We start from the raw sequence: 22073 nt of genomic DNA, 5'->3' as shown, positions 1-22073 counted from the left end.
TTTCTTGAAGACATAATATTTTACGCCGTTGCGCACAATTACATTAATACATTTAATGTTTATGAATAGGTAATTAATAAATAGACTTGTACCTACGTACATTTAAAAATAAAGAATAATAAAGATACCATCATGTCACCGTATCCTTTCGTGGAGCAGTCAAGTACCGAATTAATTTCAACTGACACATACATACTTGCCCGAGCCACGAGCTACTTTACAAGAATGCAATCTAGAAAACGCTTCGGTAGCGGAAAAAGTTTCAAATGCAGGAAGGCATCAGTGTTCAGGTGAATTTATGGCTGCCGTATGCAAGTAGCGCCATAGTTTATCACTTTCGTTCGCGAATTATGAGCCTTGTTCCACTTTGGCCAGTTTTTGCTTATTTTTCGCATTCGTTCTATTATGAATGAGATGGTCTAGGATTTGATATATGTATGAGTTTAATTATGATTAAAGACATATTAAGATAATAACAACGTTATTCTGGGTTTGGTCTAATTTATTTTTACTGTTTATTCAATCGTATACAATCTATATAGATTACATTTTTATATTTAATAAAATTAATATATAATAAAAGCTTTTCTGGTAAGTTTTCTAAACGGCATGATAATGTTATTACTTTGTTTTACGTTAATTTTATTAATTATTTACTCATTAATAAGATTATTATTTAACGAAGCGATATGGACAATAGTCCATATCGTATTTATTATATAACGTAAATTTATAACGTATACGTAACGTAAATTTATAACGTAATTTTATATTACACATTCATATAAACGTAAATTTATTTTTATTTGTTTTATGACTATTAATTAACTAAATAGTTACAACATTAATGCAATTGGATACGAAATTCGCTGCACAATTTGTTAACTAGTCAGAAGTTCCCACAAAGTTTCGTATTCGTACTTATCCGACAAACTCCGTCTTTAGGTTTTCGCTAAGAGTTTTATTCTTATTAGTAAATTATTTTGTTAGTAAATTAACGATTTGCGACTTATTCCAGTTCTTTCGAAGAATTATTATTTTATAACGAAACTGCATTAAAGCCAGTGAAATCTATTTATAGGCAGATGGATTTTTAAATTGTATTTCACGATAAATATTATGCAATGGTGTATTAATACAAAACACAAAGAAACAGTGTTTCTGTGAAACTTCTAGATACAATGCTCGAGGTTGTAGGTACGTAAAATAGTTTTCATGCTTCCTTTTGTTTCGAGAAAATGTTCTACGTATGCAAAACAATTCGAGTAGCTAAATGATGCTTTGAAATAGTTGTGGAATTCAGCAGAGAGTGGAAAATAAAAGATAAAAGAAGCAACACAACACGCTTGTACGAACTCTGCTGGTGAGAACAAAAGAAAAGCTACTGCAAATTTATCTTTATTTCTTAAGCAGAAAGGACGAGGTGTTTTTGTTTGAAACGAACAACCAAATTATGGTAAAAAATGGTATAAAACACAGAGAAATTTCAAGAGGGTATTAAGCGATTTATAATTTAAAAGATTTAAATCATTTAAGAGTTTACTGGACTAATGAAAATGTTTCGCGTATTTCTTTTAAACATTAAATAGTGCTCTGTCTCCTAGTATAATATAAGAGCAATTATAACTGAGATTTATTTTGCTTAATATTTTATTACAGGTGTTTTAAATACCCCTAATTTGTCACGGGAATGTCGTTAAGCAAAATTTAATTTTTTTATTTGAAAGTCTTACTGAGCGTGTTATACAATACTATCCAGGGGACTTTTTTAATATAAGTAACTTATTATTATTTTTATTTTATTTTATATAACTAGATCGGCAAAAAAGCGTACGTCTCACCTGTTGGTAAGCAATTACCGTAGCTTACAGACGTCTGTTACACCAAAGCATCGCAAGCGTGTTGCCGACCCCATCCCCGATTCCCTCCAGGAGCTCTGGTCACCTTACTCATCAACAGGAACACAACACTGCTTGAAAACAGTGTTATTTAGCTATGATCTTCTGTAAGGTTTGTTTTTACATGTAATTTTTTCAGTGCAATAAAGTATATATTATATAAGGTCGAGGTACTACTGCCCCAGTCAGGCTGCTCCATATTTTGAGCAGGAAATTACCCGTTGTGCCCTACCACAGTTAAAATCAATATAAGATATATTATAGAAATATAAGTGTATATTTTTTTGGTAAAACATTTTTATTTTATTTAATAATAGCGACCTGGCTCGGCACCGCATGGGTGCAATGTTGATACTAAATATAAAATAAATATTTGCAATGTAAGCTCAACAAAAAGATGATGAGTAACATGGTTCAGATACTTTATGTCTTCGTCATCTTCGTCATCATGTCGAGTCATCCTTTTTCGTGCATGCAGCCAGCGTTCATCGATTTATTAGACATTGTCTCGTCAAATAGTAATAATATTAATATAAAAAATAACACGACAGAAAAGAAGTTGTATGATGTTGTAGAATTAGAAAAATACACAAATTGTATATCACGAGTTCTTGAGTAAGCTATTACAAGTAACGTTTAACACGTGTAACACTTACGTAATTCTAAGTTCATAGTGACATATTAATTTGAATCGTTAACACTATATTAGTTTGAGAAGGAAATCTACATACAAACTAATTTTAAAAATATAATATTCAAATTGAAAACATGGAATAGTGCTCTTCGCAATCACATTCATAATGTGTCGTATAATGGACTTAATACACTTCATGTTATTTTATAAAATATCGCTTCAGCTTGTAATATCCCACTGCTGGGCACAGGCCTCTTTCTCCATGTAGGAGAATTATCAGAGCTTAATCCACCACGCTACTCTGGTGCGGGTTGACGGATAAATATAATTGTACTATATTAATTATAAAACAATTGGAGGTAATTAAAGTAACATGTTAAACACGTTAATATAATGCTATTAAGTAAATAATATCAATTACTAACTACAAGAGTTCGACAATTAAATGAATTTTAAACTTTGTTGGTAGTCGGTTAGTGGTTCGGTGGTCAAAGTGACTTCGCTAATATCCCTTTCTAGTATTCAAACTATCTACATATTAAACTTCTTCACGGCATAAATACAGGTTTGGCTCAGAAGTTAATAGACAGCTAGACTTAGCTGCTCTCCTATTTGTAATTTCTGAACAAACTGACTTTTAATTGAAGTTGGGTACTGAGAGAAATACCAATCTCTAAATTTAGAGCAGCCCGAATGAGGAAGTATCTCAACTTTACACGAGACCACAGCCAAATAGTATTGCTCGGAAGTAGTTTTGTGAGCTAATGGTTATGAAGATAGCCAGAGCTCCAAGCAAGGAACAGGGCAGTGACAACAACACGCCAGGTATATAACGCACCCTGTTTTTACGTATTCGTAACTTTATGACAGTTAAAGGTTACACAGTATCTATACAAATAAATGAAAGGGAGTGACTGCTTGTGATATTAAAATAACCGCTTTTACTAAATACATTTGTATACACGGTACATATTCAAAAATCACATTTTTTATAATTTTTGTCTGTCTGTCTGTTGGTTTCAACTAATCTCTGAAACGGCTGTATCGATTTTGATGAAACTTTAACTGGTAGATAGCTGATATAATGACACAAACAAATTTTATTTTAGAAATTTATTTATTTTACAACTCTCGAACTGAACAATAACTTTTATGTTAAACTCCACGAGGACGAAGTTACGGGGACAGCTAGTATGTATATAAAAAGTTAATGTTATCGTTTCATTTTTGACATTATTGAACTAATGAAGTACTCAAGAGAAAGATAAGCCGTACTAGCTTATTATATTTTAATATAATAATAGAGTAATTCAACGTGATAAATTGTTATCTTCAATATATCTCTCGTAACAGAACCAAGATAAGAGTAACGTGTCAATGAAAACAATGCAATTTATATTATAAAACACGACAGTAGCTCGTATATTAAGGCAAAGTAAAATTGTAATAATAAGGGTAAAAATATAATGTAGATTAACAAAATATTAGTCAAGTAAAGACGCATTTTCGAGTTATCTCTAATAAATTTCACTCGAAAGGCACTCGTCAGATCTGAATTAAATTTAAATGGGATCACATGAGTCATGTAAAATGACACGCACCACCATTGGACTAAAAAAAATATGAAATCGGTCCAGCCAGTCAAACTTTCTTAGGTAACATTGAAAAGTACTCGTTAGATCTCAAGGACATACATATATGTACATGTTAAAAAAATAACTGTCAAAATCGGCCCAACCAGTATAAAACTACATTAAGCTTGGGACTTGTCTTAATTATAGTAAGAAAATCAAAGTTGTTTTTTTTTTACTAATGTCATAATAAGATATAAACCTAGTGATTTATTTTACAAACCTTTATTTTGAAATCGATAATGGCTTATAAACTCTAGCACGATCTCTATTGGTTTTGGATAATTAACTGAAATAAAAATTTATTATTTTGTCCTGTTCCCACGAGTCTGTCTGGGCATGTCTGCTCGCTGAGAAGCTGCTCCAGTCTCTCGGCGTATTGCACGCGGTTGGTTTTGCGTGGGTTACGCCTAAGGACTACTGGGACTGTATTTACCTGCACATCGAAGCGTATCCATCTGTGATCTGAGCACGATGCCTCATCGGATACGTGCCAGTTGGGGATATATACTACAATAAAAATGTATATCGAGATATCAAAACAATCACGGCTAAACATCGTTTTCATCAAATATAAGGTTCCGTAGCGTAACTACAAATATCCCATTGTTGGAACATACATCTATTCGTAACAGGAAGTTGGTATGATACTCGTAATAAGAGATTTATTGTTTTGTTGTAGAAAATGTACACTAAATTAGAAATCAATTTAAATTTTTAATATAACTTTCAAACAAAATCATCTAAACTTACGTTACTAAACCGTTCAGTGATCTCTGGTGTTTGTGACACATGCCGAATTTTCGCGACGCAAAGTCATTCTAATACAAGTAATAGTAAATGTGAGACGTATTACGTTTGTGCATATTAAAATGTTTTATTTTGTATTAATAGTTCTGATGATAGTGTTGTATTTATATGGGACAAGAACTTTTGGATATTGGAGAAAAAGAGGTGTGAAAAATGATCCTCCTATATGTTACTTTGGAAATAATTTAAGACAGTTTCTACAACAATTAAGTATTGCGATGTTGGCCACAGAAACGTACAGAAGATATCCTGAAGAGAAAGTGGTGGGTTTTTTTAGAAGTACAACACCAGAATTAGTTATAAGAGATCCTGAAATAGCAAAAAGAATATTGACTACAGATTTTCATCATTTCTATGCTAAAGGGCTTATTCCACACAAGACAGTAACAGAGCCGTTAATGAAAAATTTATTTTTTGCCGATGGAGATTTGTGGAAAGTGATTCGGAAGGGATTCAGCCCATCTTTTAGTACAGGTAAAATTAAAGCAATGTTTTCAATAATTACTCAAAGGGCAGAAGACCTTCAATTATTAGCTGAGGAAATTTCGAAATTGGAATATTACGATGTTCGAGAACTTATGGCAAGGTATACGACTGACTTTATTGGCGTGTGTGGTTTTGGTATAAATATAAATTCGTTAAACCAAGAAAACTCAGAATTTAGAAAATTGGGAAAAAGAATATTTCACAGGTCTTTTAGAGATGCTATTGCAGCGGCTGGGAAGTACATATTCCCAGAATTATGTAAAAATGTGTATTTCTTATCACGCGAAATAGAAAATTCAATGAATTATTTTGTCAAAAAAATTCTCACAACCAGGAACTACAAGCCATCCGGACAAAATGATTTTGTTGATTTGTTGTTAGAATTAAGACAAAAGGGAAAATTGACAGCAGAATCCATAGAATATAAAGACAAAAATGGCAAGTCAAAAATGATTGAGCTGGAACTAGATGATAGTTTGCTAACTGCGCAAATTTTTGTATTTTTTGGCGCTGGTTTTGAAACATCTTCTGTTGCCGCCAGCTACATATTGCATCAGCTTGCATTTCATACGAAATATCAAATAAAAGTTCAAGCTGAAATCGATACAGTATTACTGAAATATAACAACAAGATAACATACGAAGCTATTACTGAAATGACTACTTTAGAAAAGACATTTTACGAGGCAATGAGAATGTACCCACCTGTAGGTGTCCTGATGAGAAAGTGCACATCTCCTACGTATACAATTCCAGAAATAGGTGTAACAATAAATGAGGGAGTTACAGTTATCATACCTGTACAAGCTTATCATATGGATGAGAAATATTTTAAGGAACCAGAGAAATTCGACCCAGACCGGTTTCGATCTGCAAACGATTTTAAGACTAACGTTTTCTTACCTTTTGGAGATGGCCCTCGTACATGTATAGGTAAGATAAACTAAAGAAATACATATATTATATAAAAACACACATTTTCTTGTGCCTACACATATTTCTATGTATCTACTGAATGATTTTCCACAGAACCCTATTTTTAAAAATCATGTACCGTCAGTTCATCAATTTATTTATTACCATGCAACTTGTGACAGAGTTAAAATAAAACGTACTATTATATGATTAAATTTCAGAACACAAAAGACTAAATCAATAATCTAAAGATACTTCTAAACATTTTTGAATATCATATCAAAAATTGACCGCTCCAGCGGGGTTCGAACCCGCGTCTCCGACTTACCGTGTCGGCGCTCTAGCCAATTAAGCTATGGAACGATGCACCCGCTCGAGCGAAATTTTCGATATGATAATTTTTAATTTCGGTTTAAGCGAACCGTGGCGCCGTCTATAGTGAGCTCTTTACAGAAACCCGTAACTATTCAAAGTTTCATATTACAATGAAAATCTTTGACAGGAGACGATACCGTGCTATTTTTTAATATCTAAGATTTTATTTTTGTGTTACCCACATTAGGAATTCTAAACATTTTTGAATATGATCATATTCAAAAATGTTTAGAATTCCTAATGTGGGTAACACAAAAATAAAATCTTAGATACTAAAGATACTTTTTACATTTTCAGCTGCAAGGTTAGGAAAAGTTTTAGTCATGGCCGGGGTTGCTGCTATATTACAGAAGTTTACCGTCGAGCCTTGTGCTTTGACTAAGCTGAATCCGGAACCCCAACCTATGGCAACTGTATCTGAAAGTTTCGTTGGTGGACTACCACTTAAGTTAAGAAAAAGGGTCCAAGAGTTTTAAGTATAAATATTTTTATTATAACTGGTTTTTTATTCAAATACTAGCTGACCCGGCGAACTTCGTATCGCCTAACACAAACTTTATCGTATGGTATTAAAGTTCAAATTGACTTTTAAGTATTATCACAAATCTTTTGTATGGGAGTATAGAAAAGTGTTGTTTTTAGACTTTTTCAGGAAATTTAATTTTTTTTTTGAATTTTTCTCTCCGTAAGAACCATCCTCGTACTTCAAGGAATATTTTAAAAAAAGAATTAACGAAATCGGTCCAACCGTTCTCGAGTTTTGCGTTTAGCAACACATTCAGCGACTCATTTTTATATTATAGATTATACAATAATAATAATATTAAAACAGTTTCATTTTTTTGCTGATTTTCCTTTACTTACATTAATGAGATGATTAGAGTATATTTTTTTTTTACTGTACCGTGACTACATTTTGAGAATGTATAATTTTTTTGTTTGCTTACGACAGTCGCTTGCCTTATTTGAGTTAAACTGATTTAAATCATTTATATATTTTTATGTTCATCTTAAATTTTGTTTAAAATCCCCATTGTAAAAATAGTAGTTTTCTTAGCGATGTAACTATATTTATAATTTGATGTATAGTTTAAACATAAAGTTGATTAAATAACGTTCTTGTCTTCACGTACTTAACTAATACGTTTAATTAGCATACAATTAATGAAATCTCAAAAATGTGATATAAGATTAAGCATCCTTTGTATTTTGAGTGTATTTATAATATAAAAAGAAACTGAAATTGCTGCGAAATCATTTATTTGTCTGAATTATATTTAAATACAGTCGTTTTAATATAATATACAATTTATTCGATGTTAAAAATGCTTATAACTGAGAACGTACACATTTAAATGCTTGTTGGTATGTCATGTCTTATAAATTATAATAAAATTTGTAGTTATTTTAAATATAATTTGTAGTTTTTTTTTTGTTTTTAATAATACTTAAGTTATACTTATATTATTGACTAAAAGATTTTGTTCCAAATAAAATTTTGTATGGAATCGAAAGATGTTTTTGAATTTTACGGAATTCTGTCTTCTGTAATATATATTCGAAACTGTTTTATATACTTTAGAATAGAATGTATGTTTAAAAATATACAAAAATACTTTTACGTATAAAAGTATTTTTTATCAGAAATGAAACAGTAGTTTCGTATGTTATTATTCTTTACTTTGTGTAAAAATAGTATTACTTTTAGAGCGACTAGTACCTTACTTTAATGGTAAATTTGTGTCTTACTTTCTGCTTTCATTTTAAATATACAGGAAATTAATTGAATATTATCGCTAAAGTAACTAGCATTTAATTTATTACTAAGCAGATGTAACACTAATTAATTAATATAGCATTAAACACAAAGTGATGGTCTTCTTTGAAACCAGCGAATTATAAATGTATGTATTTATTATATCAAACGTACTGAGTGTTTTTGGCGCGAACTTGTGGAGGCCTATGTAGCAGTGGACTGCGATAGGTTGAAGTGAGTGAAGTGAGTTATACTATGATTATTTGTATATTTTTGTTTTATTTAAATTTATATTTACGCTTCAGCCTGTAATATCCCACTGCTGGGCATAGGCCTCTTTGTCCATGTAGGAGAAGGATCAGAGCTTAATCCAACATGCTGCTCCAATGCGGGTTGGTGGATATATTCCCTACTATGAGTAACGATCGCTATCAGGTGTACATGGTCAGGTGATTCAGGTGTACACAACCGGGACCGACAGATTAACGTGCTCTCCGAGGCACGGTGGGGTGACCCACAAGGACGGCATAAACTCCCAGACCACGGCAAACACCTGTATGGCCAATACAAATGTTTGTCATATGCAGGGATCGAACCCACAATCGCTAGCGCAACAGGTACAATTCATGGCTGTGACCGTTTCGCCAACGCGGCGTCGTTATATTTACAGTCCCAAATTAAACTTCGATGAACTAACACTATCACAAAAATCAACAAAACACTCGTTTAATGTAAATTAATTTTTTGGTTTAAGCATTCACACGCTCGAGACTTTTATGGTTCAAAATATTAATACATATCATCATCATCAACAGATAAATATTACATAATGAGTACAAAACATAATATAATACAAAATGTAATCGTGTGTAAAAACGAAACCGGATCCAAATTACGTTAATTTATTCGTATGAAACCGGCTTTGTTGATTTTTTTTTGTGTTTTTACAAGTTGTAGTGTCATTTGTTCGTTTAAATATTGCAATATCAACTTCTCATACTATATTAAAAAGATGTGATTAGATATTCATTCTGTAATTACATTTACGCGAATTGACTATTTTTTTTATTAAATAGATAGATAGTGCTGTGTGGCTACGTCATCAAAGAATATAGCCACCCCCTCTCTTCCCGTGGGTGTCGTGGGAGGCGACTAAGGGATAACGAGGTTCCACTACCACCTTGGAACTTAAGAAGCCGACCGATGGCGGGATAACCATCCAACTGCTGGCTTTCAAACACACAGGCCGAAGACGGGCAGCAGCGTCTTCGGTGCGAGAAAGCCAGCCACATGAGTTCGTGCATTTTTGACGCGAACTTGTGGAGGCCTATGTCCAGCAGTGGGCTGCAATAGGCTGGAATGATGATGATGATGAGATAGGAACGTTCTAAGCTAAATAATGTTAATGTTGTTGCAGATTAATTTTTATTCTAAATATTTAGGATTTTTGCAAGTTTGAGATTCTCAAACGAACATAAGCTAAAATGATAGAAAATCTAATATGAAATTGGGTAGCCGTTGACTACGGTAAGTAGAGGCTTTCTCCACTGTATATAGCACTAAATCACAAAAAAAAACATTTGTCTCTGAAATAAAATAGATTTAAATTAAACTTAATGTAATAATTTAATTTCGTTAGTTAAAAATCTAACAAATTAATGAAGAACTGTTGTTATGAACGAATAAAACCAAAACACACATAATACTTATATATATTATTTTAACTTAAAGACATTGTGAAGGGCGAAAGTATAGTAAATTAGTAAAACTGGTACTTTAATGCCATTTTAGTTCTTGACTTTCTATAAAATAATTAATAAAATATAAAATTATTCAACATAATATATGAATACGCTAGGGTTAAGATATTTGCCTCCCTTTAAAAAAAAAAATCCTCACAATTACTCTACATAAATTATATATAATTTTATAGATAATTGGTTGCTCTACCGGCATTCACAACTAACAAGTTTAATATTGCTTTTGTTTTTGTAAATTAATTTGTTATTAAAATTATATATATGACGGCTTTAATTTTGGAACAACGTCAATATTGATTGACGGACGGTAAATTTTTTAACTTAGTGCGAATTATTCGCACAGGTATTGTTGGTATAGATAATTAAGTTTAAAAAGTGTAATAATTTAAATTTATGATATAAATTAAGGAGTTAAAATGGTAATTCACGTGATTTTTTTCTGATAGCGATTTGTTTGAAAAATATTTTATATTTTTTATTCTTTTATTGATTTTAGGGACTTTTGTCCTACAAGGACACGCCAGTCCCATTGTAAGTTTTACAAAATAATCGCAACACGCACAAAAAGAAAAAAAAAAAGAAAAATACCTCAATTACTAAAATCTAGTTACATAAATCAACAAGGGACTAGCAGATTCTGATAAGGGATCCTATAGAATAATTTGCACCGCCCCAACATCGATTGAAAAATATTAATAATATTAATAGAACTAACCCTAGGATGGTAACAGGGGTGCCCCGACACCCCAGGTGAGCAGTCACGCGCCGATTCGTTGAAAATTATTTGCTGTCTCACTTTAGCATTTTGTGTATTCTTTTGTCTTACCATGAGTTATCGGTAGCCGTTGCGCAGTGGGAGCGGCAACGCGTCAATTTCGTTCTGCAGGTATGTGTGGGGTGTTGCGTCACCCCTGTTACTATTTACGTAACTATTTACATAGGTATTTTTTTTTGTTACTGTATTTTTTATGTGTTATTTTCAGTTCATTATGGCGTTTCGTAATAATGAGGAGCTTGAGCGGTACTTAAATAATATTGCTGAGGATGATGAGAGTGAAACAGAACCAATAGAGGCGGAGAAGGCTTCTGAAAATGAAGATAACGTCTCAGTGCATTCCGAACAAGACGACATCATTTCTGGCTAAGACGAAGATGATGTTCCTTTGTCACAGCTTCAAGGGAGAGTATTTTGAGAGGTAAAAATGGTCATGTTTGGTCAATCCAAAAAATTGACAGACGTGCTCCCAAATACAAAAACAAACGTTTCACTCATAAAACAAACGGGAACGTGGGGAAATATAAGGGCCATTCTAAATGTCCCCGAAGAATTTCCAGCAAGTGAACCTCCCGCAAATTTACAAAAGCAAGCTCGATGTGCATTGTGTCCTCGAAAGAAGAACAAAAAAGTAAAGTTTTTTTTTGTTACTATGCGTGTTCATTTAAATTATGTTACCATCGTAGAGCTAATTTTCTCTAAAACGTTGAGCAAAATATTGACGCCCGTTAAAAAAATTAATCTAGAGAGAAATTAAATTTTTAACACGAACTAAAAAAATAAAATAACAACTATAATTCAATTAAAGGCTGATGAAATCAAAAATCTAACAGATTGAATTAATTCATTGCAAAGTACAAAAAAGATAACAATTTTTTACTATTAAAATTATAATTATGAACACACAAACTCGTAATAAAAAAAAACTATAGCACTAGATATCTAAGGTTCGACTTATTTCTGGCACATGGTTGGAGGTTAAAAAAGGTCACTTAGCCGAATCAGCTCCGAAGCACCACGTGGCACCGCTCATAGTACTACCTTACACCACGTGGTTAGGCTCACGCAGCTCCCTACGATTTCTGGCGAGGTAAACCAGCCTCGCCGACTGCCACAGGTCGGCAACATTAGAACCGGGAACGTTGGATAAAATGTCTCGCCACTTGGCCACGCCAGAAGTATCCGGCAAAGCTCGTGACCGCCTCGCCAAGGACACCAACAAATCGCACCCTGAACCTGACCGTGGCTGGAGACAAAGAAAAAGCAGGAGTCACTCGCCACAAGCGCTTACTCATGTGCTATAAACCCTACTCACCCAATCCCCACTAATGGCCCCATACGCAAAACCACCCGTCACAAGGACCGCGCTAATAAACGACTATGCCTAGCAAAAGAAAAGAGCAATTACGCACCAAAATAAGTTAGTAACATTATATGTATATGTTACAATATCTCGTTATAGCATGTTTTTATAAAATTTAGGATGCAGTGGGTTTCGGGGGCGGCATCTCGACCTAGGACTCACTTTTAGAAAATGTCGTTTTAGCCGTGTTTAGTATTAGCAGTATCAATATCATAAGAATGCGAAGGTACATTTCCCCACTATCTAAGTAAATAGCATAACTTTAACTTCAGGTTTTTATTTGGAAGGAATTGTTTTTGGATTCTTAGTATTAGTTTGAGTTTTTAATTCTTTAGTTGCCGATTGTGACGGGATTTAGTACAGTCGGACGGGTTGTATCTTTGTATTGTCTCCGATAGGAAGGTGACGAACTAATCTCGTAATTAGCAGCTTTTCTTTATGGTGGCTTGGTAGCTTTTCCGGTGGACTGGATTTAACAAGCTATATCTACGATTTGAGCCGGTCCCAACTTTGGGGTAGATATTTGAGGCAAGCTGAAAAGTTGTCAGATAACCTCTCTTATTATTCCCCAACACGCAACTGCAGACCTGGCTGGTGAGTAGCGGGGCTCCTAAATTAATCCCTGACACAAGTTGGTGGCAGTTCTAAATTATTGAGCAGGAGGCTATTAGAGAACAAAATTAAATAAGATGAATGTAGAAAGTAATTTAATACAAGGAAACACAATTTTAAGCTTAAAACAAATTTGAAAGAGCAAACAACTTTATCTTCCTTTTATGGATTAAACGAACGAGTTTAACACAACCCGAAATTATTTTAAATCTACACTATGAACCGAAATACATTTTTGATTAATCTAATATTAATTTAAACTACACTGAGGGTTCGAATTATTTCTGACACGTGGGTGGAGGTTAACTGTGGTCACTTATCATAGCGGATGTCCGTGACTCGTGGCTCCGCAGAAACTCCCTGGATGATCACCCACCAGTCTCTCGAGTTCAGTTGTCCATCTCCACGACACCATCTCCATCACGATGTCATCAGTTCTTTATCGTAGATATTGGGGTCCTAGCAGCCAACCCACAAAATCCAGCCACGTGGTATCACTGGCAACAACGGCACCGCACGTGTCCGCCACGCCAAGGACCTCAATCGCACCCTGAACCTGACTGAGGCTGAAGACAAAGAAAAAAAAGGGGTTCCCGCAGGGGTTTGGTCGGTATTGCACCCCCAAGTGCTGAAGTGACATACGGTCAAGGACTGCCTACCCGGGCGTCCTGGATATCACCCGTAAATGGGTTCCTCTGCGTTTCCAAAAAAAAGGTTTGGCGTACTTCTTTAAAACCTTCACCTACTGTTTATTAATCTTCTTGTTCGGCACTCTTCTGTTTTGTACATCTTCTTCTTTTTTATTTATTTATTGGAACCACAAAAAAGTTTACAATAGACATTAATTACATTAAACTTAAGTATTACAATTTAAGTCATTGCAAAGTCAACACTGATGGTCACATTCTTCGCGATTTTAAGTTTTACCGAAAATCAGTATTGCCGACATTATCAGCGGGTAACTAGGTACATAATATATTCGACCTAATGTATGTACATCATTTTATTATTAAAGCATTTATCTATATCTATACAAATATAAATAAAATTGGAGTGTCTGTTTGTAATATTAAAATAACCGCTTTTTACTAAATGCATATAGATGTATACACGGTACATATACCAAAATATTTTTTTTTACAATTTTTGTCAGTATGTATGTTTGTCTTCTGTCTGTCTGTTTGTTCCGGTTAATCCCTGAAACAGCTGGACCAATTTTGATGGGACTTTAAGTGGCAGATAGCTGATATAGTAAGGAGTAACATAGGCTATTTTTATTTTAGAAATTTATTTATTTTATAACTCTGCGAAATGAACGATAACTTTTTGTTAAATTTCACGCGGACGAAGTCGCGGGCACAGCTAGTTAATTATATAATAATCGACACACATCAATCGGTTAAACGCTGTATGCGGATAGACCGACCAACCAGTTTAATTTATTTCAGTTAAATTTTCTATTTAAATTTGTGATATGGTGTTATTGTATATTATCAATAAAATAATTTTTTAGGTATTGTATTTTGTATTGTATTGTAGTGGGCTCGGTTTTCCGCACTTAGACACAGAAGTGGTCCGTTGTGCGTGAAAAGAGGGCTGACTAATTCAGCCAGCCCAGCTCCTTCCAGAAGCTCAGAAGCCTCCTGGGGCGTTCACAGGCTTCTCGGAGCGTCCTTATTTCTTTAAGGATGGTAGCCCGGTGTGCGGCCACTCCCTCGCATTCCAGGATTACGTGGATGACTGTTTCTTCAGCAGCCAGACAGCCCCTGCAAAGAGGGCTGTCTGTTGCATTCATGATGAATAGTTGGTGATTAAGTGCCATATGGCCGGTAATCGTGCCAACGACTATTCGGATGTCCAAACGGTTAAGACTGAGCAGTCGGCACATTAGGTGCGGTGATACTTCCGTGAGTATCAGCTTAGACTGTCTACAGCCGGTTTGGTTTGTCCAAAGGGCATTGTGATTTGCACGTGTACGTTGCCTTACCCACGAGCGCAGTTGTCCAAAAGGTAACGGCATAAGGATAGTTGGGCTGGCAACCTTTGTATTGGACCCCTGTCTTGCAAGCTCGTCGGCAGCATCGTTACCGTGTGATCCACTATGTCCTTTTATCCACTGGAGGATTACCTTATTATTTGAGGCTAATACTTCCAGGGTTTGATGACATTCGTATATAAGACTAGAGTTGACCGAGTTGCTCCTTAGTGCTTTAAGTACAGCCATGCTGTCCGACAGAATACGGATTTTGCAATCCCTAATGTCTTTTGACAGGACGGCGGTGGCTGCATGGGTTATCGCAACACATTCACATTGAAAGGTGGAACTGTGTTGGCCCAGCGTTAGTGATAAATTGATATTAAGGTCTTGTGAGTACACTCCAGCACCGGTGCCAGACCCCATTTTGGAGCCGTCCGTGTAGATGCGGACCTCACGTATGCCGGACTAGTCTCTTTCAGTCTCAAATGGTTTTATATGGTATTTCCTTTCAAAAATATGTTGTTTGGGAATCCTATCACATGGAGCGGCAAGTAGTGGCTCATAGCTCACAAGGTTGCTCCAAAGTTTGTTGTGTGGACCCTCCTGGTTGCACCACAGGCCCAAGTGTTTCAGCCTGATAGCTGACATAGTCGCCTCCTGTTGTATAAACAGATCAAGCGGTGCCAGGTCAAGCATAACCTCAAGAGCTGCCGTGGGAGCGGTACGCATGCAGCTAGTGATTGCAGAGCACGCTATTCTCTGAAACCGCTGGAGCTTATTTTTAACGATTATAAGTTCTGTTCTCTGCCACCAGATTACCGCACCGTAGGTGATAATAGGCCTGACAATGGTTTTGTAAAGCCATAGAGTAATTTTGGGTGATATGCCCCAGCTTTTGCCGAGGAGCCGTTTGCATTGGCAGAGGATTATGCTGGCTTTGTTGATTTTTGAGTCTAAATGCCTGTTCCAAAGAAGTTTACTATCTAGGATTACTCCAAGATATTTGACCTCCTTGGTTAAGGCAAGACTGGTGCCAAATAATTTAGGGAGTTTAAGGTTCCCTAAATTCCGTTTATTAGTGAACATCACAAGTTCCGTCTTTGCGGGGTTCACTGTTAGTTCGTGGTCTACACACCACTGTTCAACGACTTTTAGTGCGGCCCTCATTTGGTCGCAGACTGTCCTCTCAGATGGTCCACTGACGAGTACAGTTAAGTCATCTGCATAGCCAACTGTGAGAAATCTGCGGTCATTGAGCAAGGTGATCAGTTCGTCGATCACTATGTTCCACAGAAGTGGGGAAAGGACCCCCCCCCCTGCGGACACCCCCTCGCTACAACGCCTCTAGTTGTTTCATTCACAGTGAATTGGATGGCCCTGTACCTGAGCATGCTGTCAATCCACCCGGCAATTGTGTTATTGACTCCATGCTTAGTCAGGGCCCGGCTTATGCTGGTGAACTTAGTTTTATCAAAGGCCCCTTCAATATCGATAAAGGCGCCTAGGGTTGATATCATGTGGTGGAGATTGCCCTCTATGTAGGATATAACCTTATGTAGGGCAGAGTCCGTTGATTTGTCCATTGAGTAGGCATGCTGGTTGGGATTCAGAGGTTGCTCAACCAGAGTTGTGCTCCTCAGCTCCCGATCTATTAGCCTTTCCAGAACTTTCAGTAGAAAGGAGGTAAGGCTAATAGGTCTGAATGATTTTGGTTGCGAGTAGTCTCCTTTGCCGGGTTTGGGTATGAAGACTACCTTGACCTCCCTCCATAACTTTGGAGTGTAGCAGTAAGCTAAGCAACTCCTATATATGGAGACAAGGTGGTCGATGAGCTTCCTATCACTCCATCTTAGCAGACCTGGAAACACCTTATCCAGTCCTGCAGACTTATATGGAAGGAAACTGTTGATGGCCCAAATTACTTTGTCATGTGTGACAATTTTCTTGGCGGTGATCCAGTCCACCATTAAAGGTGTTTTCTTTGGTTCTTCCTCCCATGCCACATTACTTTCGATTTGGCATCCTGGGAAGTGTGTAGTTATTAACAGTTCTGAGGTTTCCAGATCCATTTTTGTATATGTTACATCCGGTTTCTTCAGGCGTCCCAGGTTGTGCACTGGTTCGCTGCACACTATATTCTTAACTCTGTTCGCCTGATTGTTTGTTTCAATATTGGTACAAAAGCGCCTCCAACACTCCTTCTTCCTCATTCTGATGCGCCTTTTGTAGTGATATTGGGCTTGCTTGTAGGCGTCCCAGTGGTGTTCTAGACGAGTATTCTTTGCTCTATTGAACAACTTCCTCACCCTGCGTCGTAGCTTCTCGAGCTCCGGTCCCCACCAGTGCCCTCTGTGAAACTGTCGCGCACTGGGCGATGAAAGTGGGCATGTTTGTTCGAAGCTGGTGATTAGGCAGTCGGTTATCTGTTTGATGTGGTTATCAATGTCCTCGGTGCCTTCATGGTTATCGGGTAGTACAACGCCTTTGAGTTTCTCCGCTGTCAGAAGCTCATACCTGCCGCGGTCCATCTTCCGAGGGTTACGGCGGGGTTTAGGTGACGTCAACGTGACTTCTAGGTTGTATTTGATCCACCGGTGATCAGAGCACGACACGTCGTCAGACACATGCCAATCTGAAATAAATTCGGACACATGCTCTGTCGCCAGAGTTAGATCAATGATGGTTTGGGACCTCGAAGTTACAAAAGTTGGTTCAGATCCTTTATTTATAATGTTAAGATTAGTTGCGATTAAAAAAGAAACAAAGTCCTCACCTCGCTGGTTGTTGTCCTTGCTGCCCCATAGCGCATGGTGCGCATTGGAGTCAGCGGATATGATGAGCTCCAGACCCTGGCAGTGCTCAGCAAGCGCGGCCAGCTCTGGGGTGGCATGTCAGCATCACCCGGCAGGTAGGCAGATGCTATCACCACATCAGGTAAGCCTGAAGAGGGTTCTTTTTGGAGCCTGACGGTTGTAAGATCTCTGCTACAGAACTCGGTTATTAAGGTGATGTTCACGTCCTTGTGTGCGTAGATACAAGTGCGTGGGTGGTGTACGTTATTATTTAGAAGTAACTTACCTCCAATGTTGCTTAGACCGCAGATCCTCCCCTTCCTGATCTACGGCTCCTGGATCAGGGCCACGGTCTTCGTTTTGCCCTCCAGCAATCTGCGTAGGGTAGCCGTCGCAGTCTGGCTGTGCTGGAGGTTGACTTGGGTGATTAGTAGTTGTGATTTAGGTGGAGCTGGCACCGCCATCATCACTGGATTCCAGGATGGCGTCGTCAGGATCACCTTGCTCGTCCTTGGAGAGATCATCTAGGTCTATTTGGAGACCAACCTCGAACAAGCCGGTGTCGACGACAGACTCCTTACTGGAGCCCGGCTGTCCCTCCACCATTTTGTTATCAGCACTGCCTGGGTCACTAAGGACCTTCTCGTCCTCTCCGAGATTCGACAGTGTGGTAGTGCGGTCTTCGTGGAAGCGAGCGTAGATGTTACCAAACTTGTAGTAAACTCTACGCTCGCTTCCCTTCAGCTTCTCCGCGTCATCCTCTGGGATGCCAAGGAGGAGATACATGGTGTCTTCTCCTCCGTTGGCACAGCATTGTAGAGCGCCCAGTTGGAGACGCGGAACTGCGGGTTCTGTCACATCATCCGCAGGCGGATCTTATCCAGAGTATCCTCCGGGTCCACCTGCGGGATCAAGAACCCCACTTTGACGCGCCGCGGGATCTCAGACTGCTTTCTGACAACCAGCCTGGTTCCTGCGCGTGGTGAAGTGATCCTCCCTATGGAGCGACGAAGCCACTGAAGGGCAAAATCGTCCCTGCACCACATCTTAAGGGTGCCCTCACTATGGAAGGCTTTCCCCCTAAACTGCGGTGCAGCAACGGGTGTTGCGGAAGTGCTGGGCGAGAATATTTCTTCGTCCATCACCCCCTGCAACCGCCTCTCAATGGCCTCAGCTTGCTCCTTCGAGAGGTCGTGGTAAGGCTCCATCATGATCGCGACACAGTCGTCGTTAGACTTTAACGCGTCCGCGTATCTGATGGAGTCGGTAGTGTGGGTAGGCTTACGACGTTTGCCACTACCCTGAGGTGTAAAGGAGTCATCCGGTCGGTCCCGCTTCGCGGGTTTTGATCGTCTCGGGTGCTCCCCGTGGCTAACCTTCGTCGTAATCTTGTTGCGGCGTCTGGCTCGCTTAGTTCTAGACGCGCTGGCAGCAGCAGTTGCCACAACCTCAAAGGGTGCCCCCACAGGTGCAGCTGGCCCGGCTACGCCAAGGACCTGCGCAACACTGACAGGGGCAGCGTGGGTCCTTTCGGTCCCTTCGGCAGCTTCAAGCGGCCTACTCCCGTCGTCAGTTGGGCGTCGCGCTCGCCGCGCCTCCGCACGGACTACAGCCCGCTTCCCCTTGCGAGCCGACACCTGGTCACGTTTTTTGACCTCTCTTCTCTTAACAGTCACCAGGTTCCAGCAAGATTCATCCTGCCAGGGTTGGGTGGCTGTCGGCATTGCTGCCTTCAGAGAAGTGAGGTCAATGGTACTTGTACCTGCCTCACTGCTCAGGTGCTGCACCTGAGGTGCAGCCGGTAACTGGGTTGGCGCAACACTCAGGTTGTGAGCCCGAGGTGCAGCCGGTTCATCAGTTGGCGCAACACTCAGGTTGTGAGCCTGAGGTGCAGCCGGTTGGTTGGTAGGCGCTCCAGTGGGGTTGTTCGCCCCCGGTGCAGCCTTGGTGTTGGGTTTTTTATTTTTGTTTTTGTTTGCCATAATAGTGGTAGAAAAAGTTCATCCTGAGAGTGCTTCCACCCTCCTTCGAGCCCTCAAGTGGGGACGCTGTCAGCGCCAGAAGTCACCTCAGGATATAGAGCCCCACACCGCTAGGAAGCAGGCCGAGCTGGGCGAGATGATTTTCACCGTCCCACCCGTCGTCCACCCCAACGGGACAGAGTTCTCGCCTGACGGCCCTCTGACGGGACGTCGCAGCCGATTGACCGAAGGTGGCTAGCCTCCGGCCTCCCGTGTCAGAAGAAATCCAGACCAAAGTGGAGTGTTGCCTTGGAGACGTACAACAGCCGACGCTCTTTCGGCTCAGCCACCAGGATTCCTTCATCCCCCCTTACGGGTCCCCGCGCACGGCACAAACACGCGGGTGGTCAATTGGGGCCAACCCTCGCTTATTGTTGCGACGGAAGGTCCGCAGGAACTTGACCACACCATCCCTGCAGAAGTGTTATGTTAGACCTTGTTGTGAGTGTCTATTGTGTGTAGAAAGTGTATAGGTGCATGTTTAGTATGTACGTAATGTGGGTCTGTGAGAGTGTATCTGTGTAGTGTAAATGTGGTGTTCTAGGTGAGTATATTATGTGTGTGTAAGTGTGTTACGGGAGTGCCCGCGCTGGCACTGCCCACGGTTGCTTGCGCAGGCACTCTCCGCTTGTTATTCATTTAGCACCACCCAGGGGGCACGTGTAGGGGCAAGTGGTTAGGTAATACCTACGGACGCGAATAACTTTACCCCCCTAATTTTTTAGGTTTCTTTTTATGTTTTTTTTTTGTTTAAAATTCCCGTAAAGCTAAAGTAAGTTCTTTTATAAGATGTGTTATTAAATAATTTAATTTTCTTTTACCGTACAAGTTATTGTATTTTGGTAACAGTAACTATAGTTACTTTTTTGTCGGGTGACTATAATATTGGGGTTTAAATTCTTAAATACTTCTAAGGAGTCGTTAAAAAATTCTTCACTTAATAAGGTGAGCTTAATCTTATCACGTATAGGTATTATTTTACAATAGTCAAATAATTTTTGATAATTATTTTTGAATTTTTGCTATTTTCGGCGTGAACTTGTGGAGCCCTATGTCCAGTAGTGGAATGCGAAAGGCTGATGATGATTTGATTTTTGAATTTATTTCTAATTTATTTTTAATTTTAATAGGTACAATTTCTTTTAAAATTCGTAATTGTAATATATATATTTTATCTAAGTTTTGTACGTTCTGTCATAACTTGATAAACCATAACTTAATATAGACTCAACCAGAGATTTGTAAATTTGTAGTCTAATTGAGTGTGTTATGTTCAATTGCAGTAATGAAAACTTCGCCAGGATAGCTTTTAGTTTGTCACAGATGTAATTTATACGGTCTTTTCAATTAAGTCGGTCATCAGTAATCAATTATAGATAAGTTTATTCACAAATTTATGTAAACATTCATAATTATGGGCAATCAGGCAAGAAGTAATTTCACTTCTATTCTGGCTAGTCGTGATATACATTCATTTGGTTTTATTAGAGTTTAATACTAAGCCGGCGTCATGCGACCATTTCTCTAGCATATCAAAATCTTTTTGTAGCCAATAAAGTGCTTCTTCTACACCTTTTGATAACAAGTGTCGTATGCAAACTGATATATTTCGGAGTGCTGTTTACATTACATTGGAAGGTCATTTATTTATTTATTTATTTATTGATCCACCAACATTTGTTTACATCAATACATACAAAAACAAAAATACATAATATACATAACTTAATCTAGATGTAACAAACACTTACAGGCAGATACATCATGCTTAATAAAAATAAAACTTCTAAGCGCGAATCGAAGTAAAAACTAAATAAAAAAATAAAAAATAAAACACAAAAAAAGAAAGAAGTATAAACACATTTTTAAGATGATTGGAGTTTGGTATTTAACTGCGATCGAACTTTATTAGTTGAGTCTGCATTAATATCAAACAGGTCACTATGGCCATTAGCCAGCTTGCAAATCATTCATTCAAGTCATTTACGTATGTTATGTAATGCATGGGCCCTAGCACGGAGCCTTGGGCTGTTCCTTCCGTGACGCTAATTGTGTTACTTACTACATCACCAACATTTACCAGAAATTACCTGTCTTCTTAATAATTTTTACACCAGTCTAAAAGTAAAATTGTATGCCTAAACATATCAAAAGCTCTGGTATAATCTACAAATACCATCATAACGTATTTTTTGTCATCGAGGTGTTTAAATATACTATCAGTAAATTAGGTCAGTAACTGAGTCGTATTTTTATGCGGTTGGAAT

General features: G+C 38.0%; 1 protein-coding gene across 1 annotated transcript; it reads left to right on the top strand.

The window, feature by feature from the left end:
* The first annotated feature begins 5028 nt into the window (after positions 1–5028).
* LOC123659739 (cytochrome P450 6B7-like) lies at positions 5029–7240 on the top strand. Its single transcript, XM_045594919.1, has 2 exons — positions 5029–6392; positions 7047–7240. The coding sequence occupies exons 1-2, from the start codon at positions 5036–5038 to the stop codon at positions 7223–7225; spliced, it is 1536 nt and encodes a 511-aa protein (XP_045450875.1). The 5' UTR covers positions 5029–5035; the 3' UTR covers positions 7226–7240.
* The last annotated feature ends 14833 nt before the right edge of the window (positions 7241–22073 follow it).

This window comes from Melitaea cinxia, chromosome 14 (genome assembly GCF_905220565.1).
Source record: "Melitaea cinxia chromosome 14, ilMelCinx1.1, whole genome shotgun sequence".
Classification (NCBI taxonomy): Eukaryota; Metazoa; Arthropoda; class Insecta; order Lepidoptera; family Nymphalidae; genus Melitaea; species Melitaea cinxia.
This window is presented reverse-complemented; position numbering and strand designations above follow the sequence as displayed.

Bases quoted from the DNA above. Each gene is read 5' to 3' on its own strand.
- LOC123659739 (XM_045594919.1), top strand. From the start codon at position 5,036: ATGTTTTATTTTGTATTAATAGTTCTGATGATAGTGTTGTATTTATAT. The intron at 6,393-7,046 runs GTAAGATAAACT...TTACATTTTCAG, and splicing joins TGGCCCTCGTACATGTATAG to CTGCAAGGTTAGGAAAAGTT.